Source organism: Lathyrus oleraceus, chromosome 7, assembly GCF_024323335.1.
Source record: "Lathyrus oleraceus cultivar Zhongwan6 chromosome 7, CAAS_Psat_ZW6_1.0, whole genome shotgun sequence".
Classification (NCBI taxonomy): domain Eukaryota; kingdom Viridiplantae; phylum Streptophyta; class Magnoliopsida; order Fabales; family Fabaceae; genus Lathyrus; species Lathyrus oleraceus.
This window is the reverse complement of record NC_066585.1, coordinates 33,679,130-33,700,997: the sequence shown is the minus strand read 5'-3', so window position 1 is coordinate 33,700,997 and position 21,868 is coordinate 33,679,130. Positions and strand designations below refer to the sequence as shown.

The following is a 21,868-nucleotide window of genomic DNA, read 5'->3' as shown; positions in this document are numbered from 1 at the left end:
CGAAGCATAGCGGAATAGAATGTAGATCCCACTCCATTGTTTGGTTATTTTACTAAAAATATCTCATTCTATCACATAAATCCCAAATTAGATGGAACAAAAAATAGAAATTTTGATGGAATTGGATGTAATGGATTCCATCATGTTCCATTCCATTCCATCAATTATTTACAGATCCAAACAATAGAATCTCATTTATTATCACTTCAATCTATCATCAGATATAAGCCAAACCGTTGATAATTACCCTAAAATAGGTTTTGATCATAAGAGACTCCTAGCTAATTTCGTTGTATACAAAAAAAATAAATCAAATTCCGATGAAAGAAATGTACACAATACAAATATAAAGTGGTTTGTAGCTGTAAAATAAACTCTTTACAAAGTGATTTTGAGAAGGAATACACAAGAAAGAGAAAGAAAATGAAGTGAGACGTAGAGTGGGAGTAACGTCACTTGCACTGAGTAGTTAAGTGTTTGTAACCGATTACTACTCTATTTATTAAATCAGATAGTGCGTGGGTTGAGTTTGGTTTTGGACTCTTGATAGTGAAGCAGAATGGAACTACTTCCGTCAGAGGCAGCTCCGATCTCAAGAAAACAAGGGTTCCGATCGCTGAAACTTGTTAACGCCGACATGAACCAACTCCTCACCGACGAACCAGTCGGCGTCGACTTCGGCACTCTCGATAACGGCCTCCGCTACTACGTTCGCTGCAATTCCAAGCCACGTATGAGAGCGGCTCTTGCACTTGCCGTCAGAGTCGGGTAATTAACCAACCTATCACAATTCATAACCTAACTCATCGGTAATCCTTTATTTCAATTCCTCAATCAATTATCGCGTTTTACGTGCTGAATCGCAGATCAGTTCTCGAAGAAGAAGACGAACGTGGAGTTGCTCACATTGTTGAGCACCTTGCTTTTAGTGCTACAAAGAGATACAATAATCATGATATTGTTAAGTTCCTTGAAAGTATTGGAGCTGAGTTTGGTGCTTGTCAGAATGCAGTTACCTCTTCCGACGATACTGTTTATGAGCTCTTGGTTCCGGTTGATAAGCCGGAGCTTTTGTCTCAGGCCATTTCTGTTTTGGCAGAATTCAGTTCAGAGGTAATAACAATAAGTTTACTCTATCGAATTATGTTATGCGCTGTCGGGATTCTAAAATGCTTTATTTTTTTATTTTTTTATTTGTTGTAATTAGATTGCTATATGTGCAGATTCGAGTCTCCAAAGATGACTTGGAGAAAGAAAGAGGAGCCGTCATGGAAGAGTGCCGGGGAAGCAGAAATGCAATGGGGAGGCTACAGGATGCTCATTGGGTTTTGTTGATGGAAGGTTCAAAGGTACATGAGCCCAATACTTGCTGCCTATGTAGTAGTACCAACACACCGACACATGTAGTTAAATTCAACAATTCAATTTTCTCAAATTATTACCTGTGTCAAGGTGTTAGTGTTTTGTCCGGTGTAGTGTATGTATTAGTGCTTCATGCTGCTAATAGTCATTGTCAAGATGGTTTTGTATTGTTACTTACATAGGGGTGATTTTTGGGAATTATTTATGTTGTTGCATAAAGCTTTTAATTGATTTCAGTATGCTGAAAGGTTACCAATTGGACTTGAGAAAGTGATTCGGACTGTTTCTCCTGAGACTGTGAGGCGTTTTTACAAGAAATGGTATCATTTATGCAATATGGCTGTTATAGCAGTTGGAGATTTTTCTGACACACAGGTTCCTTATGTTGTTTATCTTTTTTTTATGTTATGGCTTGTTGTTTGGTTAGTTGTTTCTACTAACCTCTTTCCCTCTTACAATTTCAGAGTGTAGTTGAGTTGATAAAGACTCATTTCGGCCAGAAAATCCCAGCACCTGAGCCTCCACCTATACCAACATTCCAGGTGCCATCACACAATGAGCCACGATTTTCTTGTTTTGTTGAATCTGAAGCAGCTGGGGTAAGTAAGTAACAAATCATTAACTTTATGCAATTTTCCCGGATTTTTTGCTAGAAATTTTGTCTTGATTGGAAACTAACATGTTACTTTGGGTTTGTCCAATAACAGTCTGCAGTTATGATTAGTTATAAGATGCCAGCAAATGAGCTTAAAACAGTAAAAGACTACAGAGATTTACTTGCAGAATCCATGTTCCTCTCTGCATTAAACCAAAGATTCTTCAAAATATCTCGTAGAAAAGATCCACCCTATTTCTCATGCTCCGCTTCTGCTGATGTTTTAGTCCGTCCTGTAAAGGCCAATATTATAACTTCATCTTGTCGAGGAAAAGGATCTCTTGAAGCCCTAGAATCAATGTTAATAGAGGTGCTTTCACCTTTGATCTGAGAAGCTGCACATTCTTTGTTTTTTTCACTCTCTTCTTTCACTTTCATTCTTTTCTTTTTTTATCGTTCAAAATTTATGACATTACATTTTAGGTTGCAAGGGTGCGGCTTCATGGTTTTTCAGAGCGTGAAATATCTATAGTCCGTGCACTGCTGATGTCAGAGATTGAATCTGCCTTTTTGGAGCGAGATCAAATTCAATCTACCAGCTTGAGAGATGAATATCTACAAGTATATTATACTATATTTCTTTGTTTACTTTAAAATGGACAATAATAAACTGTGCATCATTTTGAACACAATATTCTTTGGTAATGCAGCATTTTCTCCACAACGAACCTGTTGTTGGGGTTGAGTATGAAGCTCAACTCCAGAAGACCCTTCTACCACGTGAGTTCAAGTTGATATATCATGTGTTCTTTTGTCAGAGTTCTGATATCAAATTTCTGGATGTACTTAGATAATGTTTGTTATTTTAATATATTTATACCCCTCAGATATATCAGCATTAGAGGTCTCTAAATGTTCTGAGGAGTTACGGACGTCTTGTAGCTGTGTCATAAAGACCATTGAGCCACGGACATTTGCTGTGTTTGATGATCTTAAAAATGTTGTTAAGAAAGTCAATATTCTCGAGGAAGAGGGTAGAATTTCTTCATGGGATGATGAACATATTCCAGAAGAAATTGTCCCTGCAAAACCAAATGTGGGGTGAGTTCAAAGGGGAATACCTTTCTCTATCTTATTTTCATTTAGCTATGTAGTTCTTTGGTCTCTAGTTTTTCGCTCAGCTCTTACAAACCCGTTCAAAATGTAATTCCCAAGTGCATATATTCTTGTAATCATTATTGGTAATTCTATTTCCTTGGTAGGTAGCAACTATAGGTTTAGGCATACCTTTCCTTCATTCTAAATCCTCTATGCACATCTTGACATCTTTTTTATAATAACAATTTCAAATTGAGTTTCAGAACTGTTAAAGAGAAGTTTAAATTCTCCTTACTTGGTTTTCCCTATAGGAACCAATTGTTTATTCTTTTACCTATTTTCATTTACTTTGCCATTAGGCTGTGTTTCATTAAAATCTTGATTCTTTTAAGCATTAAGATGCCAGTTTATATGTTTAACCAGCTAGTATTTTATATGTAATGTAGGGCTTCATATATCAGTTATTAAACTGTGGGCTAAGTTTCCTAATTAGATAATTTTCTTCCAGTAAAATTTATGTTTTGGAAATAACATTCTAATCTCATTTTTTTCCTAATAAGGCATGTTGTGAAGGAATTGGAATACTCAAATATTGGAGCTACTGAACTAGTTCTGTCAAATGGGATGCGGATCTGCTATAAGCGTACAGACTTCCTTGATGATCAGGTTTTGATCCTTCTAGGCATTTCTTATCATAGTTCATATGTATTTTCGTATACAAACATTGACCAATTTCTGTATCAATCTCATTACAGACTTAAACGCGGCGGACATACCCGTTCACCACCCCTACGTACAAGTCTGTAATGAGATTGACCAATTTTTGGTGAACGGGTATATCCGCCCCACAAAAAAAAAAGGAGCGGGGCGGGCACAGTAGTGGTTTTGGGCCTAAAACCTTGATCCGCCTCGCAAAAAAATATGGGTGGGGCGTGTCCGACAACCCTGCACCCTATAGCCTAAAAGTTGCAAAATTCATGTTAATGTTCGCAGCCGTAAAATCCCGTTAAAAACGTGGCGGGCGTAGTAGAGAGTGCAGGCCTAAAACCTTGGTCAAACTCAAGGTTCAGGTAATATATATGCGGTGCAGTGCAAAAGTTGCATGAAGTGGAGAGTGGTTGATACGCAGGAGGAGATTGAAGAGATCCGACAAAATCATTTGAGAACCGTTTGATTGTAGCAGAAAGGTTAACTGTAGCTGTGATGATCCTGCTAATATTGAAAATGATTCTACTTGGTACTGATGAAAGATTACTCTAAATTAGACTCTTACTACATCACACCTAAAAACTGAGAACCCGCAAGGCGATAGCAGTATATCTAAAAGACACCCAGAAATAAGTGGTGTATCTGCTTCGGGTTTCAATTTTTCATTCCCAAAGATAATGCAATACACTATCTCAGAATATATTGACCAAAAGGATTCAGCCAACAAAAAAGCTAAGATAACTTTGGATGATGTCTGAGAAATATCATCACAAGTTTGCTGCATGCTGTTGTTGATGCTAGTTCTTGTTGGTTTGTCTGTAGTATAATATATCTAGGGACTGTTAGGGGGAACACCAACCCAGTAGCATTGAAACATATGTTTGTTCTTGCTGTCTTTTGTACTAAAAAGATTTTCACTGCCTTTGTGTTGAGTAATTAGAACACAAAAAAAAACCAATAGTGTTGGGCGTCAGGGGATTGGTTAAAGATAGAGCCTAATAAGAGTTTATATAGAGTGACACCTCTCACCTTACTAGTCGGTTTTGTAGGGATAAATTAGGCTAAACTCTAATTCTAATACTCTGTTTCATAGTAACTTGAAATTTAAAATAGCATACACAAACATTTATCATTACACATATACTAATAGATTATTCCCATGAATGGTCTTCCGTTATTTTTATGGTGTTAGAATTTTGGCAGAAAATTATCAGTTCTAATCTACAGACGCGTGTCACAACAGGTTATCTTCACAGGTTATTCATATGGGGGCTTGTCTGAACTACCAGAAAGCGAGTATTTCTCTTGTTCTATGGGACCAACCATTGCTGGGGAAATTGGTGTGTTTGGTTATAGACCATCTGTCCTAATGGATATGCTTGCTGGCAAGAGAGCTGAAGTTGGCACCAAGATTGGTGCATATATGAGAACTTTTTATGGTGATTGTTCACCTTCAGACCTGGAAACTGGCTTGCAGGTATATTTGATTTAATTAGAAAAATTATGTCTCTCCTTTCATTATATGATCACAACTTAAAGTAGTATGATGTTGCTCACAACCAATAGAGCACGTTAAAAACCATTGTTAAATGATATAGCAGTATGTTTTAAAGTGGGAAGCCAGTATTTTTATCTTTTAGTTATTCAATAATAATTTTCTCTAAATGCCTAGTAATGTTTCCCCTTTTTTTCATGAATATTTTATAGACATAACATACCTTGAATATATCAATTCCATCTATATTTAAGCTATAAGTTAATTTTGTTGTTTCTGTAATTTTAATCTATACCCTAGTGCTTTGGAATCAATCAAAACTTTAATTGTATTTCTGGCTTTTGGTTCAGTCGGTAGCGATACAATTTTCCATGATTATGTTGCATATAGGTGCTTGTCTCAGGGCCTGAAAATCTTTCAATCCTTGCACCAGCTTCAGTGTGAAGTTATTCCTAATTAAATTTAAACCTCTTCTATTTTTTGTATTTTCTCCCTTTTATTCTTATACACTTGAAAGTGCATGCATCTTAATATAGTCAACACCAGGTGTGTGTTTAGGTTTGTTGGTGTGCTAGTATTGTATTCATTTTTTCTCTGTAAGTGCTTTAAGCCACTTAGTTTCTTACCCAGCTTTTCCCAAAAAGTATATTTTGATTTCCTCATTACTGAGTGCACTGTACTTCTGATGTATAACACTGTTTATTGTGTAATTTGAATTGTTTAGCACAATCTATGTTGAACTATTGGCCTGTATTAGTTATATATCAATCAAGAATGGATGATTTTTATAGTGAGATCAGTGACATTATGATGTGCCTATTATCATATCATCATATTGATCACAATTCACAAGTGTTATTTCTTATTGGATTTTTTCCAACGATTCTGGTGGTTACATCCACACTTGTGGACAGACATCAGTTCTATTCTTCAGTTTTTGCTCTCTTTCTTATTCTGATATCATTTATTTATTCATTCTTTTTTCAGCTTGTCTATCAGCTATTTACGACAAATTTAACCCCAGACGAAGAAAATGTCAAAATAGTGATGCAGATGGCTGAAGAAGCAGTCTGTGCTCAAGATAGGGATCCATATACTGCTTTTACAAACCGTGTAAAGGAGCTTAATTATGGAAACTCCTATTTTTTTAGGGTATGGTTTTTTCTGGTGTCAATATAATCATAGACTGAATAAACTACTCTTGACTTTCAACATATTTTTTATGCAGCCGATTAAAAAATGTGACCTAAAAAAGGTTGATCCTCTGAAAGCTTGTGAATATTTCAGCAAATGTTTCAGAGATCCTTCAGCTTTTACGGTTGTGATTGTTGGGAATATTGATCCTACTATTGCACTGCCCTTAATATTGCAGTACCTAGTGAGTATAAATCTTCTTACCAAAAGCCAGCTGACATTGAATAATTCTATACCAATTTGATATATTTCCATGCAGGGCGGAATACCAAAGCCCCCTGAACCTATTATGCATTTTAACCGTGATGAGCTGAAAGGATTGCCCTTCACTTTTCCAACAGTCATTCATAGGTACATCAGTGCATTGCATTCACAAACAGAAGGTGTTGGTGTTGCAATAATTTTTGTGTAAAACCATCAGAAAAAGATGTGAAAATTTTGTTAGGCTCTCAAATAAACTATATATGTTTTTTGGCCTAACTCTACTTTTGGTTTCTAGTTTGGATTTTGTGAAGCAATCAACTCCCTCTATTTTAAAGTTATGCAAATTCATCTTGCTGTGAATGTTTTATCACCCAAAACCCTTGAATTCTAGTTTTCTATCCAAATATTTGTGAGTTTATGATGGATTTGGGATATGAATTTAGCGTGCTTTCTATCCAAATATTTGTGGGTTTATTTTAAAAGGAAAAAAGAAATGACCATGCTTTGACATCATCTCTAAAAGGTTGCATATTCTTCTCTATTGTACCTTTTTACAGTCTAGATTTCTACCGAGTGTGCATGGATACTGAAACACTTTTTAAGGATTCAGGGAAAATATCTTCCAAATAAATAATATTCTTTGATTGTAGAGAAGTGGTTCGAAGTCCCATGGTGGAAGAGCAATGTTTGGTGCAGATATGCTTTCCCGTGGAGCTGAAGAATGGGACCATGGTCTGTGCTCCTGTCTTTCGTCGTTGCTGAATACATGGAATTATATAAAAACTTGTATTAACTGCGTATTACAAATAACTTGTATAATCTGTGTTTGATCCTGTTGGGGCATGACTTGCAGGTAGAAGAGATTCACTTTGTTGGGTTCCTGAGCAAGCTTCTGGAAACAAAAATAATGCAGGTTCTCCGTTTCAAGCATGGGCAGGTGTGTATCAGTGTTTTCCTTCAGTCTTCTGATATGGTGTACATTAATTCTGAGGTTTCACCTCTATGCACCAGATATACTCTGTAGGTGTTTCGGTATTCCTTGGCGGTAATAAACCCTCAAGAACTGGTCTTGTTCGTGGAGACGTTAGCATAAATTTCTCATGTGATCCGGAGATATCTTCCAAGCTGGCAAGTCTCATGCATTTGTAAAATAAGCTAACTTTTTCTGCTACTATGTTGTAAAAATTTCCGTCTTGTAAATCATTTACAGGTAGATATTGCTTTGGACGAAATGTTGCGTCTTCAAGAGGAGGGACCTACAGAACAGGATGTTTCAACCGTACTTGAAATTGAGCAAAGAGCACACGAGAATGGATTGCAGGTTAATTTAGCCTTAAAGTTTGTTTATTTACATCATAGCCTTTTCTATGCTATCAATGTAAATAGATACACCCGGACAAACAAATTATCATTTCGCATCTCAACTTTAAACAATGATAAAGTTCAAAAGCTCCTTCTTCTCCCGTCTCCTTTATCTACAAGGGCAACCTGATTTGTGGATGAAAGGGATGGATCATGGAAGTAACATTACCCTCTCAATTTTCTTTTTCTTATTTTCACATGCTCTTTCAGGAAAATTATTACTGGCTGGACAGGATTTTGCACAGCTACCAATCAAGAGTCTATTCTGGTGACGTTGGCACTTCTTTTGAAGTTAGTGTCTACTACTGTCTTTTTGTTTGTATTTTCTGTTTCAAAATAAGCTCAATTGCTCTGTCAGGATGATCATCAGTGTTTACATTTTGATTTTCCCCAATGAGAAAGGAATGAACTTTAACTTTTAAATTTAGTACTGTTGCTTTAGTTTGAAATGAAAGCTTAAATAAATGTAAAATATCTCTCTATTTCAGTTAATGTTGAAATTATAGGGTTAGTCTTTTGAATCTAGAGGTAGGAAAAGGAATACTCAAAATATTAAAATTCTATTATTTCTTTACACTAATAATTTGAAAATCAATCCTAAGAGATGATTGAAGGAGAAAATAGGATATGCATTGACAATGTAAATTAATTTTACACTGTCAACCAATCATCACCATGTATTCCGCCAAATCATACTGTAATTTTTAAGTTAGTGGTATGACATGGCTGAATGAGGAATTTTATTGGACGACGGTGTAAAATTATTTTACACTTTCAATGCATAACCATTAAACTCTAATTGAAGTTACTCTAAAATTACTCCAAAGATGTGATGAAAATATTATAAGATATTTTTTCCTATATCCTAACCATCCATTTTGATTTGGCAATTGAATGTGGCATTGAATTTTTTATCTTTTTGCAATTTATGATCTAATACAAATAACCATTCAGCTTTTCTTTCATGATCTTGATTAGAAAGTGCATCAGAGTCGTGTTTATTCTTTTTCTTATAAATGAGAAGTTATTTATTCTGCAACTATCCGGCTGCAGCTTCAAGATGAAGGGCGGTCAAAAGTTAGATCGTCCCTTACACCATCAGCTGCACAGTTGGCACTACAAAGAATATTGCCCTATCCTTGCAAAAAGCAGTATACTGCGGTGATTCTTATGCCCAAGTCTTCTCCTTTTAAGCTCCTGAAAGCAGTATTCCAATCTACTCGAACAAACTTTGGCAGAGAAGCAAAGGTCTGTTACTATAGCTCTCTTGGGGGGAGATTAATGCCCTCAGTTACATTATAAACAACCATAATCACTTGTAGCTTTTTTTCTATGGCAGATTTTAGCTGGAATTGCTGGTCTTGCAGTTTTGGCTCTTAGTTTGTGGAAACATTCACGCAGTGGTCATGTTAATAGCAGACATTTGCTTGGCAGAGCCACTAAGTAGAAATTTTTCAACAGTGCGATTCTTCATTTCACTAAAGACAGAACACGAGCGCATACCAACACTGTAAGAGTAGATTATTATTATGTAAAACATGTCAGTTATGACTTAGAAGGTAAGTTATGTGTTAGCTGTATGCAGGACTAAGAGCTTGAATGAAACATCTATATATCGACTTGTGCTTCACCCGCATCATGCAGTTTCAATTGCATCTTGACAAGAACAACTGGAAAATGGATGCTAGCATGGATGTTAGCTGTATGGCTATTTTGTTTTCTTTCACAAATTAGTAATTTTGGTAGACATGGTTCCTGGGCAGAACAAGAGTGCTCCTGATGCATGACACATTGACACTAACAAGAGTGCATCTTTGTGTCATCTACTAGTATTCTATTTTTTCATGGATCACTTCGAAGATTCAAAGAAGGGGATATGTGGCAAGAGATTTTTATTATGATGAGAAGTGAGTAGAGGCAAAAATAAGGATATATTTGGCAGTATAAAACATTTTCCGTTTGTATTTTTTAGTTTTTATCTTAAATTAGTTGTACAATCAATTTTTAGGAAATTTGAACTACTACTACTCTCGATATTGCAAAACTAAGCCTTATTACTTCCTCCGTTCTTTTTTAAGTGTCGTTTTTTTGACTTTTTAGACATGTCAAAACAATTAATAATTGTTGTTACTTTTTAAACAATGATTATGTTTTTTCCTACAATATCCTTAATTTTTTAGTAATTTATTTAATCTTTTTCTCTATATATAATAAATGATTAGGGATAATTTTAACAATACTACAATTAATTTTATATTGAACTTTGAAATGATACTTAAAAAATATTTATAAAAGAACGGAGGAAATAATAAGTTAGGATAATGCTAGGACACAAATTAATTAAGAATTAAATAAAAAAATATTTAAAAATTGTACATTAATTTTAATAAAAATATAAAATAAAATTTTAAATTAATTTTTTCAATACAAATTTTTTATAATTAGGTTTCTTATGAGCACGTTAGTTAATACTTCAAGTAAGTAATATACCTTGACTATATACAAATCAAATATATTGTTTATTTAATAAATTAAAAAAATAAATTTTCTAAGACGTGTTTATTAATAATATCATGGGCATTTTTATAGTAATATTCTTATTAAATGAAAATTATCCTAGACATGTTTAATAATAATCTCAAAGGCCTTTCTTATAATATTCTTATTAAACACTAGAGCTGTCAATTTAAGGGGCCAATTAATTTAGGTCCCAAGGGGGCCTAAAAAAATTAAAGAATAGTAATCCCTCAAATACATAGGTCCTAAAGTTAGATGAGCCCAAAATTTAAAAGAGGGCCATAAGGCCCCAAATAAAATAAAAAAACTTAATTTTGAAAAACAAAATAAAATAAATTCAAAAAATGAAAAAACTTTATTTTAAAAATCAAAATAAAATAAATTCAAAATATAAAAAAATAATTTTTAAATAAATCTGCTAAAAATTTCAAAAATAAAAAACAACTCTAATAAAAAATTAAAAATAAAATTTTCAACATAAAATTCCAAAAATAAAAAAGAAAAGAAAACATATTACACAAACCAGTTCAATTATGTGACTTGCTAATATTTATACACTTGAGTAGGATTTTATGTTCTTTTTCAAACACAAACAACAATATTATTCATCTCAATTCACGAAAAATACTATGTAAACATATCAGTGAAAGATATATGTCGATACTCCGGACATTCAACATTCGAAATTGAAGTAAATCAATACAAACATGAACCACATATCACATAAACAAAGACACTAATTCAACCAAAAAAACATGAAAAGATAAATTCAACAACCAGAATAAAGTATATGGCACTAAAATTAGTCTTCCACTTCAATCTTGCAATCCAAATGTATGTTGAGTCATTGTCACCTCAGTATTGCCTTCATCATTAGTGTTGATATCTTCCTCATCTTAAAAACACAATAAATCATACTTAGGTGCAGATGCAACAAAACAATGACATGAGTATATCATAAACATGAACAAATAAAAATAAATAAAATACAAAGTAGTATTACCATTCATATTTTCCGAAAATCCATGCAACCAGCTTCGAGTACAAATCAACATTTGGATGTGTTCAGGAAGAGTAGAACTTCTGTATTTCGTAAGAACACGTCCACCGATACTGAAAGAAGACTCAGATGCTACAGTCGTGATAGGAATGCTAAGCACATCGCGTGCCATTATGGAGAGTATCGGAAACTTTTTCTCATTAAACTTCCAATAAAGAAGTACATTACTTCATAGTGTTCTTCATTTAGCTCCAGTAATTCATCGTCAAAGTATGTATCTAATTCATTCTTTCCAAGAACAAACCTACTCTCAATCGAGTTCCATGTTTTAAAATCCTGCGATATATATAAATAGTTAGGACATATTTTACTCTCAATATTCACAGAAACAACATAACATAATTTTAAACAATATTTAGATAAATACATTTCATTTCTATCTATGTAAGTTCTTAATGTTGCTATGTTTCTATGTTAGATAAAGACCAATCTATTTTTTTCTAATCATTTAACAACATTGAATATTTTTTTTACAACTAATTAAATAATATCATTGAAATAATTGAAATATGTTGCTATGTTTCTATGTTAGATAACTCACATTCAACTTTCGATTAAGTTACTAATGATTACAGTAACTCGAAAAAGAACCAAATACACTGTCTGCAATATTATTCAAGCATTTCCTTGTGACCATTATTAGTACTCAACATTCAGAATACACATGTATGCTTTACTAGTAAAGCCACATACAGAGTACAACACAAAGTTTCATGCAATAATCCTTACTAACAATTTCATGCAATAATCCTTCTCTTTTTCTAATACTAATAAAATATAAATAATAGACAACCTAAAGTTTTCAAACAAGTATATATATATAAAAGAGGAAATGGGGTGATATAAATATGTTAATATAAAAACTTACGGTTATAATCTTTGATTTTTTAGCTTTATTCCCCTCTCTAGATAGCTTAGCCAATGTGTTGAACTCATTAGATGGTTGAGAAAGAGAAACACTTTGATTGGTAGAATAACTCACATATTCTTCATAAAGCCCTTTGAATTTATCCATTACATTCTTAAGTTTCCCTTCAGAGGTTGAGGCATCAAGTGTAGTATAACAAAACTTCAAAAATTTATCCTTCAAGCGTGGATCAAGAATAGCTCCAAATGCTAGCACAATACTATAGTTTTTCCAGTATTTGTCAAATTTCTTTTTCATATTATCAGACATATCTTTTATCACCTTATCAATACTTTTTTGATGTTTTTCTAAAATGCACTGCACTTTCCACACTTGCATGAAATACAGATTTGCAGTTGGATAAGATGAACCAGAAATCAAATTGGTAATTTCATAAAAAGGTTCTAAAAACTCACAAATCCTTTCCCCCTTTTCCCATTCCTCATTAGATGGACAATATTTATAGCTTCTCTCCGCCACCTTATAAAACTCAAAATCTTTCCTATATTGCAAGACACTTTCAAGCATCAAATAAGTGCTATTCCATCTAGTAGATACATCAAATCTTAAACCACCGCTAACATTTATCCCTGCATCCTCGACACAATCTCTGAACTTAAGCCTCCTTCCATCAGATCCTTTAATATACTTGACACTCTCTCTAATTTTATGGAGGGCTTCACTAGCAACTTTTAAACCCTCTTGGACAATTAAGTTGAGTACATGGGCCGAACATCGGATATGAAAAAATTCACCATCACACATCAAATTGCCTTGCACTCGAAGATGAGTTTTCAAGTGGTCTTGCATGTTATCATTGGCAGATGCGTTATCCAGCGTAATAGTAAATATTTTCTTATCTATTCCCCATTGCTTTAAGCAATAAAATAAAGTAGCTTCCAGTGCAATACCCGTGTGGGGGGGCTTCATTCGAAGAAAGTTAAGAAGACAACTAACTAACTTCCAATTTTCATCAACAAAATGAGCAGTCAAACAGATATAACCCCCACTAGTAGATGCTGTCCAAACATCCGATGTTAGAAAATTTTTATTTGGAATCCTACCCATGATTTCCTTAAGCTTGATCCTTTCTTTATCATATATTTTTTCAATATATGACACCATGGTATTCCTAGAGGCCATTTCAACACATGGATTCAAATATTTCACCCAAACTCGAATTTTTTCATACTCGACAAAGCTAAAAGGAAGATCATGTGCAATAATGGCTTCTCCAAGTAATTCACGATGTGTGTTTTGGTTGATTGGGGTTAGGCTTGACGATTCCTCTAGACTAAAAAGGCTCAACTGGAAACTTTTACAAATAAAAACATGACGACTTAGATGTGAAGTTCCATAACTTTGACCAGACTTGGGGTTTTTTCCAATGGCAAAATCAGTACTACAAAAATTGCATGCAGCTCTTTCAACTCCATCTTTTCCTTTGCCGATTTTAGTGAAAATAATCCAAAGTGTTGACACTATTTCCTTATGACCTTGTGCATACTCACTCGTATCCATTGACTCCATACTATAACAAAAAGAATGTGTGTTATCATAACACTGTTATGTCATGGTTATATATTAAGAGTCACATTCCAAAAACTAAAACCTCATCATATCCAGTCTCTGTTTAATTAACTGCTTTCAAAACCTCAAATAAAACAGCAATATTGCTGCAGCAGTTTGATATGCTTTTGTGAGCTGGGAACTGAAAAAAAGAAAAGCAGGACTAACCTCTATATTAAGGAATATCTTTTTGCTGAGCAAACTCTCAATGGCCTGGAACACAACATAAGCCCATAAGTACATGAGAGTTCCATATAATATTCAGTGCAAATTTAATTACATGTATAGATTTTCATTTCATAACAGAAGAGGCACGCAACAAGTATTACAATGCAAACCATTAGTTCATAACAACATAAGGACATGGCATAGCAGATCATCACCAAAGTAGTCCATGAAGGCATTAACTTCATCACAAATCAATAACAGAAGTAGCAAACCTGACTTCATCATAAATCAATAACAGAAGTAGCAAACCTGACTTCATCTCATAATACAATTAACAGAACTTGCTGAGTACTAACTTGTAACAGATTTAACAAGTAACTAACAAACAAGGCATAACAGGCAGTATGTTATTCCCAGCACAACATAGCAGCAGGGTCATTAAGACATTAGCAATAACTAACCTAAGTGATATTCACCCTAACTTTCAGTTTTCAGTTAAATGTAGAACCGAACCTAACAAGCTAGTATTTCATATTTGAATGAACCCACTAACAAATCCATATTTGTTCATTCCCTTCTCTTCTTTGGCTTTATGGTTATCTTTCTTGTTGCTATTAAAGTTCATATTGGTAGTGGTTAAGTTTTCATGTAATATATCCACATGTCTTAGTGGTGAGTTTGTTATTTTTGTATTCAACAATTTGTAGGTTGAAATTTCTCTTGCTACTATTACAGATCAACAAATAAGTTTCTATTGCATTTTTCTTTTATTAAAAAAAGTTGGAAGTTTGGTAAAAGTTAGGCCAAATCTCAATATCAGATCACGAAATAGACCCTGTCATGTACCATAAATCAACCAAAGGCCATGCCAATTTCAAACCAAATGACCAAGACGTGGACCTAGCATTCATACATTTACCTAAACCATTCCAAGACACATACATAATCACATTACAATTTCATCAAACCAAATTCATTTACATTTTAAACCAATGCATTCACATTCATTCATCTCAATCCAAACATAAGCGCATGTTTTGCGGCTGTGATCTTTTCGTTTAGGTTAAAGAGGTGAGAAGTGATTTGGTTTCGGATATGAGAATGGATCACTAAATCAGAGTTAGGGTGAAGGTGAAAGTTCAAGTTAGACTTCGATTAGTAGTCAACAATATGATAATTGCTCTTATGTTGTCGGAAGAGTATGCCAAATTAGACGGGCAGTTGGTCGACGCCTTTCCATCTTGGAACCTGTTCCTCATATGCCCTGCATAAATTCCTTACTCCCAACCATAACCGATGCCAATATGGATCACCAATGTCTACTACAGAGGTTGAATGTTGATGGGTTTTGTGAAGTTAAAGTATCTAGAGATGGAAATTGTCAGTTCCGCACACTTTCAGATCAGTTGTACAAATCATAGTACCTTACCGGCAACTTCTGATAAGACATTCCTTCTGACATCATTCAGAGATACTTGTTTCATCAAAATTACGCCAATATACCAATTCTAATTCTATTAAAAAAAACAAAGCATTCATAAGCATCCAAATTTTCATCAATAATACATCCAGCACATCATATTAACATCAAGCTAAACTAATTCCCCTTAACTTAACAGAAAAACTAGTTGGGGCTGCAGCTATTTTCATTTCATCATTAACTAACTCAGAATTGATTTTCATTTTCATTTTTCCCACTGCAACTAACAAAACATTTTCCCCTATTAACAGAACCAAATCAATAACTTCACTCTTTTAACTAGCTTCACAACTAACTGAATCCTACTCTAACTAACAAATTAACATTTTTTTAACACAGTTAATTCACAGTGTTGTAACGTAACAGAATTACACAGAGGAAGTTAACGAAATTGAACGCATGTCATGGAATCAAATCATATATAAGGATTCACTCTTCACAAAATTCTGAGAATCGCCCCACTCACGTGTTAGAATTTCTCATTCATTATCTCAAAGCTCTCTCTCCAATCGATCTTAATTCTCTTAACCTCGCTCTCCAAATTTGATTATGAGAAACAAACAAAAACACACACAGTAGCGGAAGATTTTGATAAGAAGAAGAAGAAATCGAACCAGTGAAAGCCGAAGATTCAATACGTGTTTGCGTCGCAACTCCAATTCGGTTAGTTTTCTCACCTCAATCCGGTTTACACTTTCAGTCCAGTTGTTAAAATGACCACTATTAGAGTTTGCTTAGCTGTTGCTGCTGTTCACAATTGGCCTTTGTTCCAACTTGATGTTAACACAGCCTTCCTCCATGGTGATCTTAATGAGGAAGTTTACATGAAGCCTCCACCTGGTCTCATTTTGTCTACACCAAATCTTGTTTGCAAATTGCAAAGATCTCTTTATGGTCTGAAGCAGGCCAGCAGACAATGGAATACAAAACTCACTGACACCCTTATTGCATCTAGAGCTGTCAAATAAGCCCTATATTTAAAAGCCCCAATTATTAAGCCCTATTAAAGCCCCAATATATTAAGCCCCTTATCATTGAGATTTATTTTAGGCCCTAAAATTTTAGGCCCTTTATATAATGCATTTTTTTAGGCCCCATTGAGGGGCCTTATTTTATTCCCAAAATTTGGACTTGAGTTTATCACTCCATTCATGTTCTATGCAAAGCTTCCGCCACCGTCAACCAATTACACCGCCGTCGACTTTTCTCTATCACAGAAATAAAGGTACTCTTCTATCTCCATTTCTCTTTAATCTCTAGTTTTCTTAATATCAAATTTCATTTTTTATCTCATTTGAATCAACATGTTTATAATACTACTTAATATGTACACTCACAAGCTGTTTGTGGAAATGCCTCAACAACTTTATACATGATATAAATTTGATTAAAATGCAATTCTGATGATAAAGTTTCGATGATTAATTTGCCGTGTTTTAATCTTAGTGGTACTTTGAGTCATTCTGTTGCAAATTTAGGTTCTTTAGTTGATTTAATTGATACCAGATTGGAGGGTAGTGCCTAGTAATTGGACACAGTATCTGTTGCTGAGGATGAGCTCATGAGAATTCTCATTCTGGTGAGGAATTTTGTGCCTGGTTACCATCAGTCTATTACAGGAGAATGGGATGTTGTTGGCATTGCACATAGAGCCTATGATCTTGAAGGAAAGACGATAGGAACGGTGGGTGCTGGACGAATCGGGAAGCTTTTACTTCAAAGGCTGAAACCTTTTAACTGTTACCAGATACAGAGAGATGGTTAGAGGAATTTGCATCCAAACAAGTTTTGATTTGCAAAATTTCATGAGAATCAGTGCTACCAACTACTAAATCATCAACATAAACCAGAATCATAGTGAAACCTTGAGAGGAAGTCTTAGTGAAAAGGGAATAATCTGCTTTGGATTGGATATAATCTGATGCAATTAGAGCTGTCAATTTAAGGGGCCAATTAATTTAGGCCCCAACCCCCAAAATAAGGGGGCCTAAAAAAATTAAAGAATAGTAAGCCCTCAAATACATAGGCCCTAAAGTTAGATGGACCCAAAATTTAAAAGAGGGCCATAAGGCCCCAAATAAAATAAAAAAACTTAATTTTGAAAAACAAAATAAAATAAATTCAAAAAATAAAAAAACTTTATTTTAAAAACCAAAATAAAATAAATTCAAAATATAAAAAAATAATTTTTAAATAAATCAGCTAAAAATTTCAAAAATAAAAAACAACTTTAATAAAAAATTAAAAATAAAATTTTCAACATAAAATTCCAAAAATAAAAAAGAAAAGAAAACATATTACACAAACCAGTTCAATTATGTGACTTGCTAATATTTATACACTTGAGTAGGATTTTATGTTCTTTTTCAAACACAAACAAGAATATTATTCATCTCAATTCACGAAAAATACTATGTAAACATATCACTGAAAGATATATGTCGATACTCCGGACATTCAACATTCGAAATTGAAGTAAATCAATACAAACATGAACCACATATCACATAAACAAAGACACTAATTCAACCAAAAAAACATGAAAAGATAAATTCAACAACCAGAATAAAGTATATGGCACTAAAATTAGTCTTCCACTTCAATCTTGCAATCCAAATGTATGTTGAGTCATTGTCACCTCAGTATTGCCTTCATCATTAGTGTTGATATCTTCCTTATCTTAAAAACACAATAAATCATACTTAGGTGCAGATGCAACAAAACAATGACATGAGTATATCATAAACATGAACAAATAAAAATAAATAAAATACAAAGTAGTATTACCATTCATATTTTTCGAAAATCCATGCAACCAGCTTCGAGTACAAATCAACATTTGGATGTGTTCAGGAAGAGTAGAACTTCTGTATTTCGTAAGAACACGTCCACCGATACTGAAAGAAGACTCAGATGCTACAGTCGTGATAGGAATGCTAAGCACATCGCGTGCCATTATGGAGAGTATCGGAAACTTTTTCTCATTAAACTTCCAATAAAGAAGTACATCACTTCAGAGTGTTCTTCATTTAGCTCCAATAATTCATCGTCAAAGTATATATCTAATTCATTCTTTCCAAGAACAAAGCTACTCTCAATCGAGTTCCATGTTTTAAAATCCTGCGATATATATAAATAGTTAGGACATATTTTACTCTCAATATTCACATAAACAACATAACATAATTTTAAACAATATTTAGATAAATACATTTCATTTCTATCTATGTAAGTTCTTAATGTTGCTATGTTTCTATGTTAGATAAAGACCAATCTATTTTTTTCTAATCATTTAACAACATTGAATATTTTTTTTACAACTAATTAAATAATATCATTGAAATAATTGAAATATGTTGCTATGTTTCTATGTTAGATAACTCACATTCAACTTTCGATTAAGTTACTAATGATTACAGTAACTCGAAAAAGAACCAAATACACTGTCTGCAATATTATTCAAGCATTTCCTTGTGACCATTATTAGTACTCAACATTCAGAATACACATGTATGCTTTACTAGTAAAGCCACATACAGAGTACAACACAAAGTTTCATGCAATAATCCTTACTAACAATTTCATGCAATAATCCTTCTCTTTTTCTAATACTAATAAAATATAAATAATAGACAACCTAAAGTTTTCAAACAAGTATATATATATAAAAGTGGAAATGGGGTGAAATAAATATGTTAATATAAAAACTTACGGTTATAATCTTTGATTTTTTAGCTTTATTCCCCTCTCTAGATAGCTTAGCCAATGTGTTGAACTCATTAGATGGTTGAGAAAGAGAAACACTTTGATTGGTAGAATAACTCACATATTCTTCATAAAGCCCTTTGAATTTATCCATTACATTCTTAAGTTTCCCTTCAGAGGTTGAGGCATCAAGTGTAGTATAGCAAAACTTCAAAAATTTATCCGTCAAGCGTGGATCAAGAATAGCTCCAAATGCTAGCACAATACTATAGTTTTTCCAGTATTTGTCAAATTTCTTTTTCATATTATCAGACATATCTTTTATCACCTTATCAATACTTTTTTGATGTTTTTCTAAAATGCACTGGACTTTCCACACTTGCATGAAATACAGATTTGCAGTTGGATAAGATGAACCAGAAATCAAATTGGTAATTTCATAAAAAGGTTCTAAAAACTCACAAATCCTTTCCCCCTTTTCCCATTCCTCATCAGATGGACAATATTTATAGCTTCTATCCGCCACCTTATAAAACTCAAAAGCTTTCCTATATTGCAAGGCACTTTCAAGCATCAAATAAGTTCTATTCCATCTAGTAGATACATCAAATCTTAAACCACCGCTAACATTTATCCCTGCATCCTCGACACAATCTCTGAACTTAAGCATCCTTCCATCAGATCCTTTAATATGCTTGACACTCTCTCTAATTTTATGGAGGGCTTCACTAGCAACTTTTAAACCCTCTTGGACAATTAAGTTGAGTACATGGGCCGAACATCGGATATGAAAAAATTCACCATCACACATCAAATTGCCTTGCACTCGAAGATGAGTTTTCAAGTGGTCTTGCATGTTATCATTGGCAGATGCGTTATCCAGCGTAATAGTAAATATTTTCTTATCTATTCCCCATTGCTTTAAGAAATCAAATAAAGTAGCTTCCAGTGCAATACCCGTGTGGGGGGGCTTCATTCGAAGAAAGTTAAGAAGACAACTAACTAACTTCCAATTTTCATCAACAAAATGAGCAGTCAAACAGATATAACCCTCACTAGTAGATGCTGTCCAAACATCCGATGTTAGACAAATTTTATTTGGAATCCTACCCATGATTTCCTTAAGCTTGATCCTTTCTTTATCATATATTTTTTCAATATATGACACCATGGTATTCCTAGAGGCCATTTCAACACATGGATTCAAATATTTCACCCAAACTCGAATTTTTTCATACTCGACAAAGCTAAAAGGAAGATCATGTGCAATAATGGCTTCTCCAAGTAATTCACGATGTGTGTTTTAGTTGATTGGGGTTAGGCTTGACGATTCCTCTAGACTAAGAAGGCTCAACTGGAAACTTTTACAAATAAAAACATGACGACTTAGATGTGAAGTTCCATAACTTTGACCAGACTTGGGGTTTTTTCCAATGGCAAAATCAGTACTACAAAAATTGCATGCAGCTCTTTCAACTCCATCTTTTCCTTTTCCGATTTTAGTGAAAATAATCCAAAGTGTTGACAATATTTCCTTATGAGTTTCATCTTGACCTTGTGCATACTCACTCGTATCCATTGACTCCATACTATAACAAAAAGAATGTGTGTTATCATAACACTGTTAGGTCATGGTTATATATTAAGAGTCACATTCCAAAAACTAAAACCTCATCATATCCAGTCTCTGTTTAATTAACTGCTTTCAAAACCTCAAATAAAACAGCAATATTGCTGCAGCAGTTTGATATGCTTTTGTGAGCTGGGAACTGAAAAAAAGAAAAGCAGGACTAACCTCTATATTAAGGAATATCTTTTTGCTGAGCAAACTCTCAATGGCCTGGAACACAACATAAGCTCATAAGTACATGAGAGTTCCATATAATATTTAGTGCAAATTTAATTACATGTATAGATTTTCATTTCATAACAGAAGAGGCACGCAGCAAGTATTACAATGCAAACCATTAGTTCATAACAACATAAGGACATGGCATAGTAGATCATCACCAAAGTAGTCCATGAAGGCATTAACTTCATCACAAATCAATAACAGAAGTAGCAAACCTGACTTCATCACAAATCAATAACAGAAGTAGCAAACCTGACTTCATCTCATAATACAATTAACAGAACATGCTAAGTACTAACTTGTAACAGATTTAACAAGTAACTAACAAACAAGGCATAACAGGCAGTATGTTATTCACAGCACAACATAGCAGCAGGGTCATTAAGACATTAGCAATAACTAACCTAAGTGATATTCACCCTAACTTTCAGTTTTCAGTTAAATGTAGAACCGAACCTAACAAGCTAGTATTTCATATTTGAATGAACCCACTAACAGATCCATATTTGTTCATTCCCTTCTCTTCTTTGGCTTTATGGTTATCTTTCTTGTTGCTATTAAAGTTCATATTGGTAGTGGTTAAGTTTTCATG

General features: G+C 33.8%; 2 protein-coding genes across 3 annotated transcripts; one reads left to right on the top strand and one right to left on the bottom strand.

Moving 5' to 3' along the window:
• Positions 1 to 326: 326 nt before the first annotated feature.
• On the top strand, positions 327 to 10,082 carry LOC127101032 (zinc protease PQQL-like). 2 transcript variants are annotated; one of them, XM_051038344.1, is made up of 22 exons: positions 327 to 768; positions 867 to 1,113; positions 1,224 to 1,349; positions 1,600 to 1,737; positions 1,827 to 1,961; positions 2,070 to 2,327; positions 2,441 to 2,578; positions 2,668 to 2,737; positions 2,845 to 3,058; positions 3,616 to 3,721; positions 5,007 to 5,240; positions 6,246 to 6,410; positions 6,487 to 6,636; positions 6,712 to 6,803; positions 7,307 to 7,388; positions 7,510 to 7,593; positions 7,668 to 7,788; positions 7,871 to 7,977; positions 8,229 to 8,309; positions 9,072 to 9,266; positions 9,358 to 9,528; positions 9,604 to 10,082. In XM_051038344.1, exons 1-21 carry the CDS (start codon positions 560 to 562, stop codon positions 9,463 to 9,465), a joined length of 3,060 nt encoding a protein of 1,019 aa, XP_050894301.1. In that variant the 5' UTR covers positions 327 to 559; the 3' UTR covers positions 9,466 to 9,528; positions 9,604 to 10,082. The 2 variants fall into 2 exon arrangements, with proteins under 2 accessions (XP_050894301.1, XP_050894300.1); XM_051038343.1 differs by having other exon boundaries at positions 331 to 768; positions 7,668 to 7,784; positions 7,867 to 7,977.
• Positions 10,083 to 11,706: 1,624 nt separating this feature from the next.
• Positions 11,707 to 21,313, bottom strand: LOC127101863 (zinc finger BED domain-containing protein RICESLEEPER 2). The gene is made up of 3 exons (XM_051039296.1): positions 21,220 to 21,313; positions 19,432 to 21,013; positions 11,707 to 11,871 (listed from the first exon to the last, which is right to left on the bottom strand). The coding sequence occupies exons 2-3, from the start codon at positions 20,611 to 20,613 to the stop codon at positions 11,707 to 11,709; spliced, it is 1,347 nt and encodes a 448-aa protein (XP_050895253.1). The 5' UTR covers positions 20,614 to 21,013; positions 21,220 to 21,313.
• Between the last annotated feature and the right edge of the window lie 555 nt (positions 21,314 to 21,868).